The 21222-nt window shown below is 39.3% G+C and overlaps 1 protein-coding gene across 2 annotated transcripts in view; it reads left to right on the top strand.

Moving 5' to 3' along the window:
- LOC135250530 (fibroblast growth factor 14-like) overlaps positions 1–21222 on the top strand; it is a 142114-nt gene that overhangs the window by 80858 nt on the left and 40034 nt on the right. The window contains exon 1 of one of the 2 annotated variants that reach the window (XM_064326891.1): positions 12915–14555. The exons of the other annotated variant lie outside the window; for it this stretch is intronic. Within the exon in view, the coding sequence (XP_064182961.1) occupies positions 14363–14555 (193 nt within the window). The 5' untranslated portion in view covers positions 12915–14362. Of the gene's footprint in view, positions 1–12914; positions 14556–21222 lie in introns of those variants that run through there. 2 annotated transcript variants of the gene reach the window in all.

The raw sequence follows: 21222 nt of genomic DNA, 5'->3' as shown, positions 1-21222 counted from the left end.
GTGTGTGTGTGTGTGTGTGCGTGTGTGTGTAATTCGTCGGCAGACTCAGCTCTCATGTTTCATGAATGTGTTCTTTCTTTCTAAATTAGATTAGAGAGCATTTTCTGCTGCATTGGAGTGGTTTATGACCCGGTCCTGTCCCGCCCCCTCCCTCTTGTCCCTCCCATCTGCATAATGTCATGTTAATTAATTGCATCAATATTTCATTTGGGCTTACCCTAATGTAAATAGGGTCAATGACAGGCATAACTCAGGCAGAAGCCATGTGCGCCGGACACACAGTGTGCATAAAAACTAAAAATAAAACGTAAATCACATTTATAATTCATTTGCATATACCATCTTAACAACAGGCTCTCTCATAAGTTCTGCTTTATGGCCACAGCTCTGCCTGTACTGGAAGGAAGGTTTGCACAGTCTTTATTTCTGTCTGTAGAACATAAAATTACCTGAGGAGATGCAGTGTTTGTTTTTTATCGTTGCAGGTTTTTTTTTTCCGAATGCAGTTATGAATATAATAGGATTGTGAATTTTACTGACAGACTCAAACATGTAAATTTGTTCTTTCAAAGAAAGTCAGCATATTAATCCACTCTCTGTAAATAATGCATTGTTTGGTAAAAATGGTAGCAGTATTTTGTATATATTTGCATATATTGCAAAGTGTCAAGATAGTTTGATAACATATTATATCAATATATTTTCAGTATGTTACATTTCCATAAGGGTGATGCGGGTGCAAGGCATGTCAATTTGGTAATGCCTGAGCATGTTGTCAGTAAACAGAGAGAGCGCTGCCCGTTTGAACTGAATCAGTGCAGGCCTCTTGCTTTCCTCAGTGTTTTTTATGGGGAGCTCACAGATCTGACAGACTGAAAAGGCCAGCTAGCGAGCACGGTGGGTGGCAAGGCTGGCAGGCCTGACTCGGGCACCTGTGGAAGCCGTCTGCGTGCGCGACGTGCCCGTGAACTTTCAAGAGCTCCCTCGCGGGCGCCGCAGGAGGAGCTGCCGGGAGACCATGGCAGCAGTTACCTAGCAACGCAAGGTTCCCACCGCAGAAGGGCTCTGACTGTTTTATCAATTAAAGGGATGTGGGTGGGCTCGGGGGTTGGGGAGTGGCGGGGGTGTGCGATGAATCAGCAAATCCGGTCTTGCCGATGAGAGGATCTCCTGTCCTGCGGATACGGGTATCCCCGGTGTACAGGGAGGACGTGGCGGAACAGACGTGTCGGAATAGGAGACGTGCCGAAGGTTCTGTGTTGCTGTGTCCCCTGTGTCCGTGGTAATCCCCATAACAGCAGGGTAGCGGTGGAGGACAGACTGTGTGTGAACACTCTTCCAAAAATGAAATATAGTGGGATGTTATTAAGATACGTGTACATGTTATCAGGATATTGCAACTTTTTGTGATATATGGGAAAATATATGAACTATTGCCAGTTTCAACAACTGCAATTTGTGTTTATATTTTTAACTGCTGTCAGATGTGTTACATGATACATCAAGAGTGATCACTGCAGCAGTGTATTTCAAAGATCACAGTTGTTTACAGGAGGGGGAAGGAATATTGTGACGTACTGGGGGCTGGGGGAGTGAGGGGGGGGGGCGGGGGGAGTGTTACATGTCTCAATATAATTTGCCTCATTTCTCCTGCCTATATGACCCTCCATGACTGGCTATTGACAAATTGTAGCATGTGCATGCACAAACAGGCACTATTAACATCAACAAAAAAAAAAAATAACAATTTTAATTGAGTGGAGGAGTCAACATAGAATTAAGTCAATGTTTAGCTGAACCATTCCAGGACAGTTCATTTACAAGTGATAGGTTACAGTAAAATGCGATACACTAATTATCAGAATGATTCATAGTTCAATTATTCTGGCCTAGCATCCTGGTTTACATATATGCAAATGAACCCCTTCGGTATAAGCAGAGAAGGATAATGGGGAACTAAAATTTTCTCAAATTGCACTAAGCTTCACTTGGTATTCACTAGGGTGAACTGGGTGCCTGTTTTTTTTTTTCTTTCTTTCTTTGAAGAGGAAAAAGAAACTGTTCTCTGCAGCTTAATGAGCATGAAGGAAAATTGGGTTTGGTTGGGGGAAATTTGACTGAAACTGCAATATCTTTTATGTAGCCTGGTGTGTCTGTGTAGTCTTTTCAGTAAGTCATGGAAAAACCAACGGCAAAAAAACGGAAGCATCGTATGAAGGGAAGGGAGAAGAAAACAGTGAATGTAATAAATGCTCCATTGCATACACATTGCTGCATTTTTTCAATACTTAAATGAGTTTTTGACCACTGCAGTTGGGTGATGAAGTGTAGCTGTGTTCTATGTTCAGGTTATGAAAACAAATAGGACCATAACGTAATGTTCATGACAGAATATGAATAATGAACTTATTCTGTATATGAAAGATTATCCAAAAGCTGGTGTACAGTATGGCACATGCTTGATCTATAACATCTGTAAATATGGAACTATGACTATGGAACTTTCAACTGATGTAGCATAGTGGCAAAAAATGCAATATTGTTTCTTAATTCCATCATATTGTTATCTGGATCAATGTGTCTTGTTCAGACAGTTGTGTATTTATCGGGTCAGGGTGGCAAATATGCATATATGGAGCAGTGACTATTGGAAACTACAGTAATCCATATTATGGAGTACTAATATTATTTACCATAATGAATCTTTTGATGTTATGTAGAGGTGGGTTGTTGCAACACTAGGTATGTGATTTGTATGTGAAGTGAGTTCATGGGATGTCATTTTGTGTGTTTTGTGTGTCTGTCCGCGCATCTGTCTGTGTGCATGTTCGTATCGGTGTGTGTTTACATGTATTTGTGTGTGTGTGTGTGTGTGTGAGACTGTGTGTATGCCTGTGTGGATCTGAAACAGGGATAATCAGAGATGAGACTGTGTACTGTAACAGATTCCTGGCAATTCAGCCCATTCACTAGCTTGGCTTCATTAGTTTTCCTACACTGAATATTCTCCAGCATCTGTCTTCAGACCTCATCGTAGATAAACAGCTTCTGAATGCAGTTAATTGCAAAATATTTTATCATCTTTCCCTCAGATCTAAGAACTCTGAATGGACTTGCAAGCTCTGACCACTTGAGGGCATCTGTGCTGTCTTTAGCATCTATCTCTGCTTTATTTCTTGAGGCCTAATAGATATTTGCGACAGCGCTTTCCTTTGCCTTGTTGTGCACTTTCTCCCACTAAATCACATGGCCTCATGTTAATTGTTTCGTTATGAATGTCTACATCAGAGCTATGCCCTGTGAAAACCTTTAATATCAGATTAAACAAGGTGGAGAGGGGAGGCTGAGAGTACATTTGTTTTGTGGATGTCGTTGTACTTGCAGTTTGAACTGCTAATATTTGTGTTATGGTTATCATTGTTGTGGTCATTATTACTGTTGTTCTTTCAGTTATTGCTGCTGTATCTGTATTATAGAAATAGAACCCAGATTAACATTAAATATTGGCTGAGTATAGGACCATGGGGCGAATGCTGGACACCAGGGAGGCATAGTGTCTATAAAGAAACTGAAAAAAAATGCCAAAGCAATAACAAATATGTTCTCCAAAGCAGGGGGTGGTTGCAAGAAAGAAAAAAAAGAAAAAAGAAACCATGAATTAAATGCTATTTGTGTCAAGGCTGCTGGCTGGACCTGTGGAGTATAACTGCAACTACGACTGTTAAGCGTTGTGAATTATAATGAAGCAAATAATCAATAGGATTGAGAAGGTATATGGAGGGTAAAAAGGTTTAAAAAATACTATTGACAAATAATTGTATCTGGTATCTGGGCTTCATTTGAGTGAAATCATCATGAATGGTCGGGCAAAGTCTCTAAATCCATTCAGAGAAGAAGATGCTTCTCTCTGCCTTCACTAGATATAGCGGTGCTTTCAATAGGGGCAGGGACATCACAGGAGGTGCTCTTGGCTTCCCTCTAGTGGATGTGTCCTTTTGTTACAGTATCTTCCAGACTTTACCAGGCACAACTGAACAGAAGTTATGTGGACAACAAAATGCTATCAGCCTATTCAGACCATCAAGCTCTTCCTTCAGCAGTTTTAGATAAATTTCAATGATTAGCAATACATTTTCCTGCTGACTGACATTGAAATGCGATTGATTTAAAACCCCACAAAAGGCTTACTGCAGGTGTTTTTACAGACTTTGAGTTGGAGCATTTTTAATGCAAAATTCATAAAATATATAGTCATGAGTTAAGCTTAATTACTGGATCACAGAGCGCAAATTACCTTTATAAATCAGAGATTAAATAGACTGCCTATCAGTTAAGAAACTAAATAAATCGCTGATGCAGCTGTGAGAAAAATTACATGTAATTGCCCTGCATTTTACTGTCTCGGCATTCCTATGTAGGCCCTGGTTGGTGAATGGGATTCTGCATCTATTCAAATTCAGCACCATTCCTCTGAATGACTTATTTGCATTCATTAGAGCTTTTAAAGGTTCAAAAATATGAAAAAAGGCTTGCATTTGAAGAAATTACAGAAAGTTCTGCAACCCATTGTAACACTGCGAGAAATTCAGAATTGGGAGTTTACTGATGTTGAATAACTAGCAGTTTTACCTGCTGTTTTTATGTTGCAGTTTCACTAACTGTGCTCAGTGCAATTTCCACAACTGTTTCTTCCTCGTTCAGTTAGTTTTTTCAGTAGATTTGTAATAAGACTCACTGGATAAACACTACATGCCTAAACATTGCTAAAATATCATAGCAAATATTAAATATCATATATTGCTTGTTGTGCTGGAGTAACCATCAATTTTTATTCATACTTTGGAAAAAATAGCCCACAATTAGTGTTAGGGAATAGTGCTGATAGAAAAACTGACTTTATGCCTGTCCTGTATAGCCTTATTCACTTTTGATTTTTTTTTATTTTTTCAACCTTATGTTCTCTCTTTTATTAGAAAGGGTGAATTATCTCAAAATGGTGCTCTGGACAAATGTCACACTGAGTTAAGCAAACCGACAAGTGAAAAGCTTTTTTCTTCTATCAATCCACTGTCACTCTTTATTTTAGTATGTTGTTTCTTGTAATCTTGGCATCACTTGGAGTTAATCTATAAGCCCTTGTTCCTAAGGTCAGAGTCTTCCACTTATCGGAGAGACATGCTGCTTCTGTGGATAATCATCTTGGGGCAGGAGTTCTGAAAACAGCTTTTAAAGTGTCCTCTTACAGAGCAGAGCGTTTTGGATGCTTGTCATCTCTGAGAATTGGTCTCCTCTTTCCACTCAAGGTTACTAGAGTTAGGAAACAGATAATGAGACAATAGACTATGTCATTTCAGGACATCATGCACACCTCAGGCACTTGATGTGGATGGGAATTGTGGGAATATGAGAGAATACGGGAATTTCCTTGGGATAGCAGGTTATGTGATGTAGGTTTGAAGCTGTGGGTTCAGCCCACCCCCCAGCCCATGTTCCATGGACCTTTCTTGCACACACGCACCGCCACTAAAGGTATCACCGTCTTGCTTGCTTGCCAGTCAGTTTATTTTGTGTTTGGTTCCTCTCTCTGTCCAATAATCCACTCTTAATTACATGACTGTGGCAGTGAATGCCTGATTTAGGCCTGTGGGCCAAATTTTCATCAAAGTTAGGCTATTATATCTGACTGGACATGGGACGGGACAGTAGTGTAGTGTAATAGTTATAGTACTGAGCTTGTAACTCAGATGTGGTGGGTTTGATTCCCGCAGCATTGCTGCCATTGCATTCTTGTGTAAGGTACTTAACCTGAATTACTATGGTAATTGTCCAATTTTATAAATTAATTGAATAAATAAATAAATAAATAAATGATAAGATATGTAGAGATATAGGGGCATCAGCTAAAAGCATGTAAGGTAATGGTATAGAACTTTTTTTTTTTTTTTACCTTATAACCCTGGCTAACTCTTGCATATTTACAAACATTTTATTAGTGTATTAAACTATTAAATTCTATTAAAATCCTATCTACCTTATTTACAATATACAGTCCTTTATACACATCAATGCAGTGTTTCATCATTTGAAAGAAACAACTTTTGCATTAAGTCTGTTTACTTTTCTGGGATGAATATTGCAGAGGACAAAGAACATTGCTGAATATATTTTTCTCAGTGTAGGGCAAGTTGTGTGTATGTGTGTGTGTGTGTGTGTGTGTGTGTGTGTATTTGTCTAAATGTATGTATGTATGTGCTTCCATGTGTGTGTTTCACTACCATACTCCACATATTTCCATTACTGCTCAGTTCTTATAAAAGGCGCTGTGACTGCATGTGGGTCTGTTCTTCTCCATAGCTCTCCTCCTGTGAGATCAGTATCTCTGAGTCACTCTATCGTTCACCTCCTCTTTCTAACCTGGGGTCACATTTTCGTTCTTCCTGCAGGCAGACAGTGACTGTTCCTTCCTCCAGAGACCGCAGGACTGTGAAATGTCTGATAATGATCTGTGCGGTGTCTGTGTGCTTCTGCCGGGCTTCCCCTCTGACGCTCTGTCATTACCCTGAAGGACAGCCAGTGACCCATCAGTGCATTGCAGTGCCTCGATGATGCTGGGACACAGGTGTGTTCTGGCTGTTGTGCGCTCAGGCTGTGCTTGGGCTTGTTTCAGGCAGAGAGCCTTTAAGATGGGCTTCCAAGTGGCACAGTTGGTAAGACCTCAAGCTGGCTGTGGGTTTGATCCTTGGGCCCAGTTAAACCTGAAAAACTGAAACCCACCTGTCCCCATTGGGTTAAGGATTGCCCTGTCGTTCTGCTGGAAGTCCACCTAAGAGTGATGTGACAGGCCGTGTCCAATTGGGGTTAGGGTGGGCCTCAGTTAGCAAGGATTGTTCAGCTTACTGCTTTGTTATTTCCCACTGATGCCTCCCAGGTTATCTCATCATTGAGCAACAGCGGTGTATGGCCTATCCTATCCATAGTTGTGAAGTGTAATGGTTAGATAACTACACCTGGTTGTTGGTTTAATTCCCAGCTGCTGCATTGCTGTTGTAAGCCTGAGCAAGCCACTTAACCTGAAGTCCTCAAGTAAAATTTCCCACTGTTGAAATGGATTGTGTGTAAAAATGTAATCTGTCACTCTGGATATATTGCATTTAGTTTACTTAATGCTGAAATGTGTGAACATAGGACTGGTAATGTACTCTACCAGTGTTGAATTTACTCTGTTAGAAGTAATTTAACACTGGAAACATTGCTGAGAGGGTGAGGGTGGGATAGAAGTAACTTTAAAAGGCACAATTGGCAGTTCAAGTGGATCTGACCAGATGGCTGAGAGAGTTTATTTTGCTTCTTACTATCTGTTGAAGCAATTCCATCTCTTGAAGGGCAGCTTTGCTTTGTTAGATGGACATGTCCGGGGTCTAGTTTTTACATGATTGTCTTCAAGAGGGAGACAGAAAGTTTGCCATATCAAATTATATTGTTTCATTGTTATTAATTAGCCTTCTCTGTTCACTTGATCTTAGGAATGCTGCCTGTTTTGCTCATGGTGCTTAGCCCTGCTTTCATAAGGCCACTTTAATAAGTAAATCTTTCAGCTTTTAGGTAAACTAGTCCTTATCTGGCCTCCTTCCACACCTTAACATGGCCTCACCCAATCAGGCCAAGCATCCTCCCCTGATCATTCATTAAGTATGCATGGGCCAGGAGAAGGGAGGGTGTCCCTCCCCCTTGACATAAACTGTAGGCCTATATTTGACATGATAACATCTGTTTTTCTGGGGGGTTCGGTTTTACACGGGATCTTACATTCTCGGTCTCATTTGGCATTTTTACATTTCATCCCAAGTCATTTTGGAATTTTTCGCCGTCTTTGTTTTTTAAAATTTTGACCTTGGTTTTCTTAAGATTGTCTTGGGAGGAACAATACTTGTTGAATACTTTTAGTAACTTGTTAAATCTCTTCATTTCAACCTGGTAGTGAGTAATACATTTTGATAAAGGTTGATCAGGTAGGTTAGTCTGTCATCAGCAAATCTGGCCATTTAATTGAAAATTGATACCTTTGATAATAGCTAACAAATTAAATGAAATAAATCAATTTTACATGTTGGATGAATGAAGAGGTTTAACCGTTGATGAACTTGTGCTCTGTATTCAGAGTGCTGAACATTAAACAAGGGAATTAGACAGATGTGATACGGGCATGAGAAGGACGTGCAATGTACATGGAGGGGTATTAGGCGTGTAGCTTGGAGCTGGGCATGGGGCAGGCCCAGAGGCCCCTCCCTGGGGGAGGACAGTTCGCTGTGGCCATTAGATTGGCCTTGTGAGAGATGGCGACATTAAGAGCAGCTCATCTCACTGTACGGTGTGCGCTAATTTGTGCCCGCTCTGGCTTCTGTCATCTATTCGGATGATATAAACCTGCGGACAGCTGCTCTGTTCCATATTCTTTCTAGCTCCGTAACGGTCCTAGAGGGCACAATGTTTGCTGGCATCTGTTTAACTTTGGTACTTAGTCACTTTGCGACTAATCATTTCATTGAGAACATAAAACATCAGATTTAGCGCGTGACTCCTTTAAGATTTTAAGATTTAAGGATCCAAAAGGAAGTAGGCTGGTAATGCGGAGGTTGCCGGTTCTAATTCCCGGTAGAACACTACCACGGTACTCTTGAACAATGTTTTTTAGTTGCTTTAACATTTATTCAGCTGCATGCGTGGATTGCACTTAAAAGTGCAGGCTGTGTCAATTGCACTGGGCCTGCTTAATGATTAAAGCATAAATAGAACTGTTGCACAATACTTTTGAGACAACACTACATGTGAAGTATTTTTCTAGATCAAATCAGTCCAGTCTTCTTCAGTTATAGGAGTGTTTGTGATTTACGGGGAGTCTGGAAGCCTGTTAGGTTGCGGCCCATTGGGATCACACTCAAGCGGTCCTAGTTTGTAGTACACATGTTTTTGGCAGTGAAGTGATCAAAGGAACTGTTCTCCAACTGATCATAAGCTGGTCAGAGTTAAAAGCAGCAATGCCCATAGCTCTCAGTAGTATAGATGGTGGTAATGATGTTTCATCGTTGCTGAAGAATCGCTATAGAGTGAGAATGGATTGGTATGAAAAATGGTTTTAATCAGATTCCATCAGTCACAATTTATGACCTAGATGTGCCATTACTGAATGTGCCCAGTCCAATTCATCACTGCACAGTAGATGTTACTGGGGCTCAATGGCATTTCACTACTTTGATAGACTTCCCTGCTGTTTCCTGACTTTTTAAAGTGGCAATTTCCTTTAAACAGCTTTACTCTTTTGTTTTATTAAATTTGCTTTGATGCTGTGCATTTCAGAATTAGTTTTGCTGCTTCTTTCAGCAGTTAGATCATCAATGTAGATGAGTGAACCATTCCTCGTGGCAGGTATACATGTCCAAACCATAACATACCCACCGCATGTTTCACAGATGAGATGAGGGGGTGTGTTTTGGATCTTAGGCAGTTTCTTTTGGCCTCTACACTTTTCTTTTACCAGCACTCTGATACCTGATTTTGCAGCTAACTAGTGGTTTGCATTTTGCAGTGTAGCCTCTGTAGTTCTGTTCCTAATGTCTTCTGTGGACAGTAGTCACTGACACATCCACGCCTGCATCCTGAAGAGTGCTTCTGATGTGTCTGACAGGGGGTGGTTTTGCTTCATTGTGGTGAAAAGCCTTTGATCATCAACTGTAGGAGGTTTTTTGTGGCCTATAAGGCCCTTTGCAATTACTGAGCTCACCAGTGCTCTCTTTGTTTGTAATAATGTTCCAAAAAGTTTATTTTAGTAAGGTTTGGCCTATGCCTTTAACTGTTTTTCTTGTCTCAGCCTCATAATAGCTTTCTTGATTTTCCTTGGCACAACTCTGTTCCTCCACTTCAATAACAGACTGTGAAGGCAATCAAAAGGCTAGAATCAAGGTGAGACACTGAAAGCCTGAACTAAGGAAACAATTGGACATACCTGACTAATCAGAAACACCTGTAAAGCCATTTGTCTCATACATTATAGTACCCTGAATTGAAGGGTCTGTGTATAAAAAGTGCTGTAATTTCTACATGGTGAAGCCAAAATGTTTTTATTTATTTAATGCTGAGAATATGTATGTGGCAAACACGCCTGCCACAGGCCACCGAAGTGGCTTTCTTTGGGGCCCTCCAGCACAGAGACACAGGGAGAAGATGTTCAAATAGTCCACATTTTATTGTACGAGGGTTTGGCAAGATGGTAACGCCAAATGAGCAGATGTAAAAACCCTGTCATGACAGAGAGCTCCTGATGTGGGTGGGGATGGCAGATTTAACCTGTGCGCAGTGATTACCTCACTACGCACAGGTGCAGCCACTCCTGTTCCTGGGTCTAATTAGCCTGGCCAATTATCTAATTCTTAACCAATTATCCAATTGGCCAGGTCTAATTAGCTTGACCCAGGGCAGGTGTGGCTGCTTAAACCAGCCATCCCCACACCACAATGTACTTTGACCACAGGTAAACTGTTTGATTACAAATGTAAAATTATGCAGGAGAGAGCCAAATAAAGAAAAATGTGTCTTTGTCCCATACATTATGGAGCTCACTGCCCATAAAAAGATGTCTGAATAGCAAATATCAGTTTGTCGATGCTTGAATCAGTACTTCAATCCTGTTCAGATATGTAACAAGACCACAAGCTGACAACTGCAAGAAACCTGGTTGAATGCCTATCGGCATTTTGATAGGTATGTGCTTCCTGCTTTGTGTTCTAATGTACAATTAAAACAATTTATGAAGCTGACTTCTGGAAATAGCATGTGTTTTTCTCAAAATGTTTGGGATATTTTACCAGTGGAATTTAATGCTAATGCTTTATGTACTTCTCATTGATCACAGAACAAATGATAATTGGGAAAAGGCAGAAACCACATCTGAATCACCAAAGCCAAGAAAAAACGTATTTTTAATTAGGTTGTTGTTTGTATTTGAAAGTGATCATAAATGTCAAATACCCTTTGGCAACAACATCAGCCAGCCCATACATACAATCTGAAACTTTTTAATTGCATCTGAGCACAAAAGTATGGACCTGCAGAAGATGAATGCTCAGGGAGGGCAAAAGCAAATACAGCTACTTAATTTTAAATGAGTTACTACGTATAAGTGTGTAAGGTTTTTTTTTTTTTCTCACTTCAACTGATACCCATTTCATGAATTTAAAAAAAGAATCAGAACATTAGGTTTTTTTGAGTTCATGAATAGAATCTCCTTACATTTAATGAGGTGAAATTTAAATGGACTCCCAACCCTTGTCTTATTCGTGTAATTATACGCATCATTTTTCATTACAGTTTATTGAATATCAACACAGTTTTAAGGCATTGATCCTGAAACTGTGAGGAAAATTGCTTATAATTTATTTGTCATTCAATCATTGGCAAGCAGAATCAATTACATACAGTATGTCCGATTAATCACTCAGTGCAACAGAATTTGATTCAAGTAAAATAAAGACTAGATGTAGTTTTGCTATGCTTGTCCAGCTCGAACACTTACAAAGCACTAACTCATAATCGCAACTGCAACAAGTGATTTATTATTGAACATTTAGTAATTAAAAACCATGTGTGCAATACTGGAAGGATTAAAACAAACCGATATTGCTGAGATGCATAAATAGTCTCTCAGAATTATCTCATTTTGGTCAATGTGCGAACCACGGTGCCTGAAGTCGTCGTGGAGGGGACAGCGTCCGCTGCTGGACAGTAAAATTACTGCACAGTTCCAGCCGACCTCTTTCCAGACTGGCGTCTATGTACTGAAGGGCGGCTCTTTTCAAAATTCAGAAATATCTGGAAAAACAATTTATTTGGAGAGACTGTGGCTGTACGTCGTGGGTCACCAACTTCCCATGTCTGTATCATAAAAAAAGACTGATTATGATTAATTAACTGAATATATAACTTAGGCTAGAAGCTAAATTAGACTTTCACAAATGTGTCGTAAATTACACGACAACGACAGTATAAAATGCCTCTAGTTCCCACAATAGGCTGTTTGTTTAACTGTTTATCGTGATACGGGGAAAGAAAAAAAAAAGGTCAACACGAAAAGAAATGTTGGGTATTATTATTTTCGCGACTTATTTACTTAGGGTCAATAATAGTTGTGGTTAAGGATTTTGGAAGAAAAGGAAGCATGGCAATGCGATGCAGGTTGACAACAAATTCCATAGTCCCAAAGCAGAGCAAGATAATGCATTATGGGGACCAACAGCAGATGGCTCTCTTGCGTTTGTGTAGCCGATCGAGCTCCTCAAATACTCCTCATTCAAATGAGAAAATACCCCTTTTACCCCCTGCAGAAGACGACACCACCGTAATTTTCTTTTATTACTAATACCTAGCACTGTCTCGGATTCTTAATATTCGTTATAATTAAAATAATAAATATGTGATGTAAAAATGCAAAAAAAAAAAAAAAAGAGCTCATAGATAATGTGCTAACGTACTTAGTGTGTGCTGGATTAATTTGCTGTCTCGAGCGTGCATGTGCCTTATATTTCGTGGCACTGGCCGTGGTGCTGAAATCATTGCTTCCACCGATGCGAGTGAGTTCAAGGTGTCAATTGCTATAACTTTCCCAGAACTAGGACACAGTAAGATATTTAACCTGGACTGTGTAGCACAGTAATCCTTTTAATGTGGATGTCCGGTTGTTGCAGTGCTCTCTCTCTCTCTCTCTCTCTCTCTGTCTCAGTGTTATTAGTACATATAATAATGAATTGTATCATAAATGGAAAAAGCCGTAAAATCATGACATGATCAGAAATTCACCCAGAGCTGCGTTTTCGACGCTTAAAAAGTCGTTCTAGTACTAATGAGTAGGCTGCCATCACAACTCTTAACATATTGTTTGGCGTCCTTAACAACGCCTTTGGGTGCTAAAGGCTCTCAATACTCGTCTCCTATCACGTTTGAGCGGGGGCGTTAGTTCCTGTTCAGCCGAAGCAGCATTACAAGTGTTACATTTTACTACCAGCTCATAGCAACAGTCAAACCACGGTGCTTTCCTTGAAGCAATGGGGTTTGATTGTGAGCTTACGAAGCACGAGCTTTCTCTGTTCTGATCAGGCGCAATACTATAAGACTTGTTGATATTCAGGATGCTTTGACCAGTGGGGAAAAACAGAAAGCTATCACGCCTTTGTGTTTTCTTCTGGCGCGGATCTCGGGAATACAGGAAAAAGATGTGTGCGCATGGAATTGAATACACGCGGTAGACACCCCACTCCTTTCTTTACAGCTACGTTTTGATTACTTTTGGTCTGAGCGGTTTTAATGAAAATGCCGTAAGTCGCTTTGTTTTCAACGCTGCTGGAAGTCTCTTGAGTTTATTTGTTTGTATTCAGTTGGCACACCAGACAGACGTCATCATGTAAGGTCCCAGCTCAGCTTTAGTTACATTTTCCAAATTGTTATACAATCGGCACGCTTTTTACTGCAAAACAAGAAACTGTATACACTCAAAAGGAAATCTTTCTGCTCTTCACTAAATGGAATATGAAGAGAAGATGCTTTGAATGTGCGCCTGGCATCCATTCGGATAAGTTTTTGGAGCGTAAATAAGCGCATAATATTTTATGAAGTTCTAAATCGTGTCAGTGTTCTACATAGCCTATTATTTTACATGCCACTCCTCAAAATGGACACTTCGGGAAATGAAGCTTCGACGACAATCGTCCATTTTAAGAGAAGTAAAGCAGATGGCTTATAAACTTGGTGAATATGTGAGTCTAAACACCGTAATCGCACAGTCCCACCTGGGAGACGGGCGGACGTCCTTCACGAGTAATATTTACCGGAAAATCTTCTGTTTTTGTTGCTGTTTGACTGCTCACCCAGGGGTGGAAATCGCTGTCCAGCGTTCTGAATTTTACTGCATTTCCGACAACTAGGAGAGAGAATATTAATAAAGTGATTTCAAACAGATGGAAAGGTGAAATTTAGACGTTTTTCTTTGCAAACAGAAAACATGTAGTAAATACAAAAATCCCATTCCTTATAAGTTTGGGTCACAGTAGCAGTAGTAAGGGGTTTATCCTTTGTTACACGGCAACAGTGACAATTCTGTATAGTCTCTTCAACAGTGCCGTTCAAGAATGACAGCACACAGCTTGATGCCGATTTTAAAATGTCGTTTTTGGACTTGCTGTGCTAATATCAGTTTTTATTGCTGATAGATCAAAAATATTTTAGGAACAAGCATGGGACAGTAGTAAACTGCATATGCAGAAGGAGGTTATTTATGTCGTCAGTGCTTTGTGAAAGGAGGATTTTTGTTTATTAAGACATGGCAGCGGCGATTGCCAGCGGTTTAATCCGACAAAAAAGACAGGCTCGGGAGCAGCACATAGACCGGCCGTCCACACATAGGAGGCGGAAAAGCCCGAGCAAGAACAAGGGACTCTGCAATGGAAACCTGGTCGATATCTTCTCCAAAGTGAGAATCTTCGGGCTCAGGAAAAGAAGACTTCGGAGACAAGGTGTGGGAATCTTGGTTGCACACTAGCCTACTTGGCACAATACAACATTAACGCCTCCCGGTAGAAACAAACCCGTTTCTTAATTAGTGGGATATCAATTTCTGTGTCATTCCTGAAAAACACATTACAAATGCATCGTTGTGGTTTACTTTTGACATTCATTCTTTGTTTTTACACTGTGTGCACTAGTTGTTCTTTTAGATATAAACGCTACGTACGTAGCCTAAATGAATATGTAGGCTAGATGGAACATTTTTTGTATAGAACTCATTAAAAATTCAGTACTGCAAATCAGACATACGGTCAAGATAGAAAGGCTATATTATGAACTAGTTTAGTCTTTCTTTGGGGAAAAAATAAATAAATAAAAAATCTTGTTGGAAGGGTTCACAATTACCGGAAACTCGTGTTTGGTTGTTGCAGTTCACATGAATGTTGTGGTGCAAGATGTTTATTTGCGGTGACGTTCTAAATTATGTTTTTGCAACATTTGGAAGAACGTGCAGATTGTCTTGCTTCTTTGGCAGAACCGGTATAGATCAATATTAAGCACAGACGAATCACATACGTTAGCTCTAGACAGACAACAAGCATTATTTACGGTACATTATAAATATTTTCCCTGGAATGCCCGTCTTCCAGGTACACGCTATTTATTTTATCTATTTATTGCTTATATGAGTAAATTGTGTGAAACATATGTGTTTTGTGAAGGTCATTGTGTTAATCGCACGAGTTTGTTGATAAGCTATTTAATATGTGTGTTCTTGTTTTGTTTTGTTTTTCTGATTCATGTAAGCACATTGCAGGGCACATTATTGAAACCTGATTAATTTATGCGAATTCACAGGAAAATCCGTGGCTGAGTGTGGCAGCAGGTGTTTAACTTGTTGCAGGAGTGATGCTTCCTGAAACTATTGCTTGCTAAGCAACTAAAAGTTTATCTTTGTTTATGTTTAGGCTTACATAGACTGCAAAATGTACAGACTGTATATCTACCTGTTGAGATATATATTGTCAACGTTTTTGTTCATGTAGACCATGCATGTTGTTGTTTTGGGCTCCTGCCACCAGTTGGATGAATACGTCTCCCTTCTTCCAGTGCCCTGTGTATAACCTGTTCAAAGAAGGAAATACAGATGTACAGCACAACACAACAGCATCATAATCTCCTTTCTGTGTTTCATGATACTTTTTGATATTTGAAAATCTCATATTCACTAAGCTTTTAATTTAATATAATTGGTGTGATTGTGTTTCCGTTTTTGTTTAATGTGTATAATTGTGTGCATGCATGCTGTATATGGAAAGTTCTGGAAATGAAAACATATGCATGCTTTTCAAGTGAATAGATGACTCTAAAATTCAGTTATCACAATACAAGTACTGCTTGACAGGCAGCATAATTTGGCAACTGTAAGAGATGTTTTATTTGTGTGAAGACTCTAACATAAATACATTGTGAGTGAAAGAAGCGAAAGATGTCACAAAACTGGGGAGATGAAGTATCCCTGCAATCTCCTGACAGCTCCCATTTGCAATGTCCATTTTAGTAAAGCCAACTAACATATAGCTGTCTTGAGCTCTCAGAATATACAGCGTCAGTGAATGTCACCCCATACAAAAAAATCACATGTGAAATTTGCTTTTTAAAATTGTGGAAATCACAATTTCGCTTGTGAATTTTACATTTTCACATGTGAATGAAAATGCACACGTGAAAACAAATCATGTGACTTGAAGTAGCATAGAGTACCTTTTCCCCATTCATCTTTTAAGTGTTTTCTTTTTATAGTTCACATGTTAGGTGTTCACATGTGGTTCGTTCACATGTGGATTTTGAATGTTCAATTTTTTTGTAAGGGACTGTACCTTTAGAAACCTTAACCCAATGAAATGCACGTGTCATGCCCTAAATTCAGTGATGAAATGAATATGAAACTTTTCAAAGATAAAAATGAAAGTGATTATTTGTCCTGGTTTATAGGTGATAAATAGATAATTATAGAACAGGATAAATGCTTTGGAGTCCAGCACTCAAGCTTATTTCATGCTATTTGTGGTAAAGAGCCTTTTGGGTATTAGCTCATTAAGTTTTTACATTCTCATGAGATTCAGAATGTCTTTTGTGATTTGAACTGGCTATCAAGACCAACTGGGAACTATCTTCAAAATGCCCACAGCAAAGAATGTTCATATGCTGTAAGTACTAAGAAAGAAGAATGGGTTGTAAGGTATTTCTATATTTAAATGGTAACCTTTTATTTAACCCATATGCCATAAGACTGACATAATGCTGCTGCTGTAAGCATGACATAATACCTGGTATAACCAGTCATGAGAGCGTGTTGCAGCTTTTGACCATTGTTGTAACACCATAACACTGAATGTAGCATTAATTTAGGCATTATTTAGAGTCCGTTTTTATATAATATGACAGTTAGATTGAATCTGGGCCTTAGCCTTTAAATAGCATGAGGCACCATGCCCTTAATTTCAGAGATGGCCTCTTTATCACACAACTTGATTGATCCCAGTGCTAATGAAATCATATGGTTTTTGTTTCATGCTAATGCACCCAAGTGCTCTGGGCATTTTGTCAAAACGCTATAAACATTAAAGGTCCTTTGGGCAGTCATAATGAAGCCATTTCATGTCTGTGACATCTATTCTGCATATTGATTAGTTATTTTTTTTTAGTTTTTCTTGCATCAGGTAGATCTTTGTTTGATTATGTTGCTCTGGAGAGGGCCTGCACGGCCATATATATATATATATATATATATATGTGTGTGTGTGTGTGTGTGTGTGTCCTTGCAGGTTATCCCATCAATCACAGTTGAGAAAATTCAACCTTATTCTTTCACCCTCAAGCAGCTCAGCTGAAGATTTTTTTCTTTTCCTTAGGAAAACCTTCAGAATGGAAATTTCTCAAGAACTTTCATGCAGTAAAACTTTTTTTGGCTAATTTATCCCTAAAGTGTTTTTGAAAGCCAACCATCATTAAAAAAACAGAGGTCTACAGCAATGATGCAAAAAGGTTGAAGGTCATCCTCAATCCAGATGACCAGTCCCTGATTTTGCTTTTCTAGTTTGTATGCAGCCATTATCTTGATCAGTGTCAAGAGCTTTTCATGGACAAAGGCAGTGTGCTCAGATACCACTAGATTTTAGCACAGAGAATTCATGTATCCCCGATAGTTGTTTATCAAAGGGAGGTGAGCACTAGAGTTCTGAGAACTACATCTGTACTCTCAGACAGTATGTGGGCTCTTACAGTGGTAATAAAATGGCAAATACATTTATTCATTAAAAAGTCCAGAGTGCAGTAGACAGTGATAGTAGGGTGTATATTAGGGCTGTGACCTTTATGGAGTTTTGTAGTTCCTTTCACAATCAGCAGTTTTTGATTTAGTAACCAGGTGTACGGCTTCTCCAGCACATGAATGACTTAGACTAAGTATTTAAGGAATGGAATTTCCTACCCCAGCCAGATAAATTTTGTTAAATGTGTGAAATATGATAATTCCGTATGTGCCGGCAAGCAAGACAAGCTCTAATTTAATTCCCACACAGTATGTTAAGTGTTAAATCAACGCTTGCAGAGTAGGCATAGTCTCTAATGGACTCATATTTTGAGTTAAATTAACACTGGACTTTATCCTGAGCAAAAATCTGAGTTTATGGTATTATATCTTTAATATTTATTGAGACCCAGCAGTAGATATACAGTAAGAAGGGAATTTTGGCACAACTGGATGATATCTTTGTCTGGCGCTTAGCACAAGTTAATGAGGTGTTAAATGTTGTGTCCAGTCGAGTGTTTTGATGGAATGGAATGCTACAAACAGTGACGGACTCCTAATTGTCCTCTACATTAAATCATTAGACAAATTCCTCATTGACTCAGTTAAACTTGGCCCTGCAGGTTTCTCGGCAAAAGTGAGGAATTCCAGTTTTCTTTCCAGGTTGGAATACAGCCTTAGACAAGAGCACTTTTGCCCTTGAGAATATACCCTTTTTTCCACTGCTTCCTACCTCACTTTTTCCTTTCATCTTCACTTATAATTTATTCATGGAGAACCTAACCACACAAGGTGCAGCACATGAAGAAGGAATATGACCTGGAATGCAAAGCAGGGCTTCCTCCAGTATGATTGGATTAGAGAAGCCTGGGTACTCTGACAGCCATAACATTGGGTTAATAGCAAGTTTACGACCATGTTCACTCTGTATTAAAGTCACATGCTCCTTCTTTCTCTTCCCTGGATAAAGAAAATGAACATATTGATTTTTAAAAATATTGACCTAATCTCTAATTTAAAATTTCATCAAATGCCCATTATCTGCAAATTAATAGCATGCTGAATAATGCATCAGGCTTCTGACTTTGAGATGCGCCGTTTAAATTATATAGCCATGTAAATGTATAGAATTCCCCCCTGAGCCTCTGTGCTTCCCCTCCTTTATCGTGGCAATGGGGAGGGGATGAGGTGCTTTTCCTTTGTGGGCTGGAAAAGCCCTTCTTGTATTCTAGAAACGTCTAAAGTGGGTCAGTCGAGTGTTGGGTTCAGGTCCGCAGCTGCAGTGTGCATTGGAGTGTGTCTTTCATGGCTGATGGCTTACCTCTGCTGTCTGGAAGAGGCTCCTCCCTGGACCCACATTGTTGCAGATAGGGGTTATTTAAAACAAACATCCAGATTTATGGAGTGTACATGTAAATCAGAAGAAATTGAATATGATAGTCTAGAATAGAATGGTAAACAATAGAATGGAATAGAGTAGAAACTTTCCATGAAATGTGTACATTTTCCTTTCCTTTCACAACAGCATTATAAATTAATACATTACAATCCTTTAGCAGGCACTCTTTTCCAGAGCAACGTACAGTAGGGGAGAACATCTGTGTAACTCCCAGGAATACAAAAATGCAGTATCAGGCCCATGCAGACTCATTAATAATTATTCAATAACTATAATGTTAACCTTGTAAAAAACCATCCGTATTGCAGCTAAAGCAAGTACCACTAGATAGATAAACTATCTTTACACACCTTTATCTATAACATTATTTAAAGTGAAATACGGAGAAAAAGAGGTTGTCCATAGGGGGTCTAAGGAGCCATGGTGCAACATTAAGAGTTGACTCCGTCTGCGTCATGAACAGACAAACAACGTAAAACACATTCCACAATTCATCAGAAGTCATTTTTCTCCATGTTTGGACACCCTATTTCCCAAATCATTCCGATGCTCCTGTACCACACAGGCATGGCTAAATAAATTAATCAATTAATTAAGCAGATAAAATCCCAGCATGCATAGGGTCACGTATAAAAATGTTGATCAGGCCTGGCTAGCAAGGCATCTAGTGGAGCCCTCAGTGACCCTTAAAGAGTGGTGACTGTTGGTATGCCAATTATTGCTCTTTTTCTGCACCACACAATGCATGTGCATTTTGGTATTTGATTTATATTTTTGTAACAAACCATCAAAACTACACTTATGTTCAGGAACAAATGCAAAGCCCCTCAGCAGTAAGATATTTCTAGCATCAGATTGAATAGAACAGCGCGAAGATGATGATACTCAGATGATATATGTGGTTTCCCAAAAAGATGTTAAAATTGAAACAATTGTCGGAGTACGTTTTACATCCAGGCATTTAACCAATGCTCCTTTTCAGAGTGACTTGCACAAGTCCATTGAAAAGTTAGGCAAATAACGTATATGATACCAGCTATCAGTATTTCAGCCAATAGTAGGAATCATTCCATAAATTTACAACATTAAGTCAATTGTCATAGTATGTGCAAGACAAAGCTTGAGGGCATATTTCTAGCCAATGTGTTTGAGGATTCAGTGTTACATTCTGCTTAATAGTATTCAATCTAGGATAAATGCTCAGAGCTCTGGGCTCTGAGCATGTGGCTTGAACAGCTGTGTTTTTGGTCTGTAGCAGAAGACAGACAGTGACTGGGCTGTCCTGACTGTTATTGAGAGATTATTACAGTGCCAATTTACACACAAATGGCTATGACTGGGGGCTGGTGTTGGGTTCTTCATTATAATGAGAGGGCAGGGTCTTATTACTCCATTATGATCTGAATGTATAGCACCACTCCCACTATTCATGCAGAATAACTAAGAATCCTTACTCACACGCAGGGACACACAAAAGAACATCTTCTAATGGATTTAATGTAAGATCCAATGTGAATATTGGCAAGTGCAGAGGTGAATATTATTTTCTTGTACACCTGGGGACAGTAAACCAGCAAGTACATGATGCTTGCAGAATTGAAATAAATGGGGAAATGCCTGTCAGGTAGACTGATATTAGAATTCATTATAATGCCATGTGATGATGCTATTGGAATGCACTCAGATCAGTGCATGAGTGCATTCCAATAGCAGCGTCACATGGCATTATAATGATTACATTTTTCCATGCAGTCTTATATCATTGTACAGACTGATTTAAATAGATGACATAACTGAAATAGGCAGGTAGTTAAATAAAAATGGAAACACTTACCACTTATTTGGGTATTGGACCACCATATGTCTACAGGTGACTCGAAATTTGTTGGAGGAATATGACGCCACTTTTTAAAGCCAATCGGCTTATTTGTCATTGAAGGAAGTAGAAAATGCTGCCTCGTAC

The sequence above is a fragment of the Anguilla rostrata genome, chromosome 3, assembly GCF_018555375.3.
Source record: "Anguilla rostrata isolate EN2019 chromosome 3, ASM1855537v3, whole genome shotgun sequence".
NCBI lineage: Eukaryota > Metazoa > Chordata > Actinopteri > Anguilliformes > Anguillidae > Anguilla > Anguilla rostrata.
Note: the sequence above shows the minus strand (reverse complement) of the source record. Positions and strands in the feature narration are given on the sequence as shown.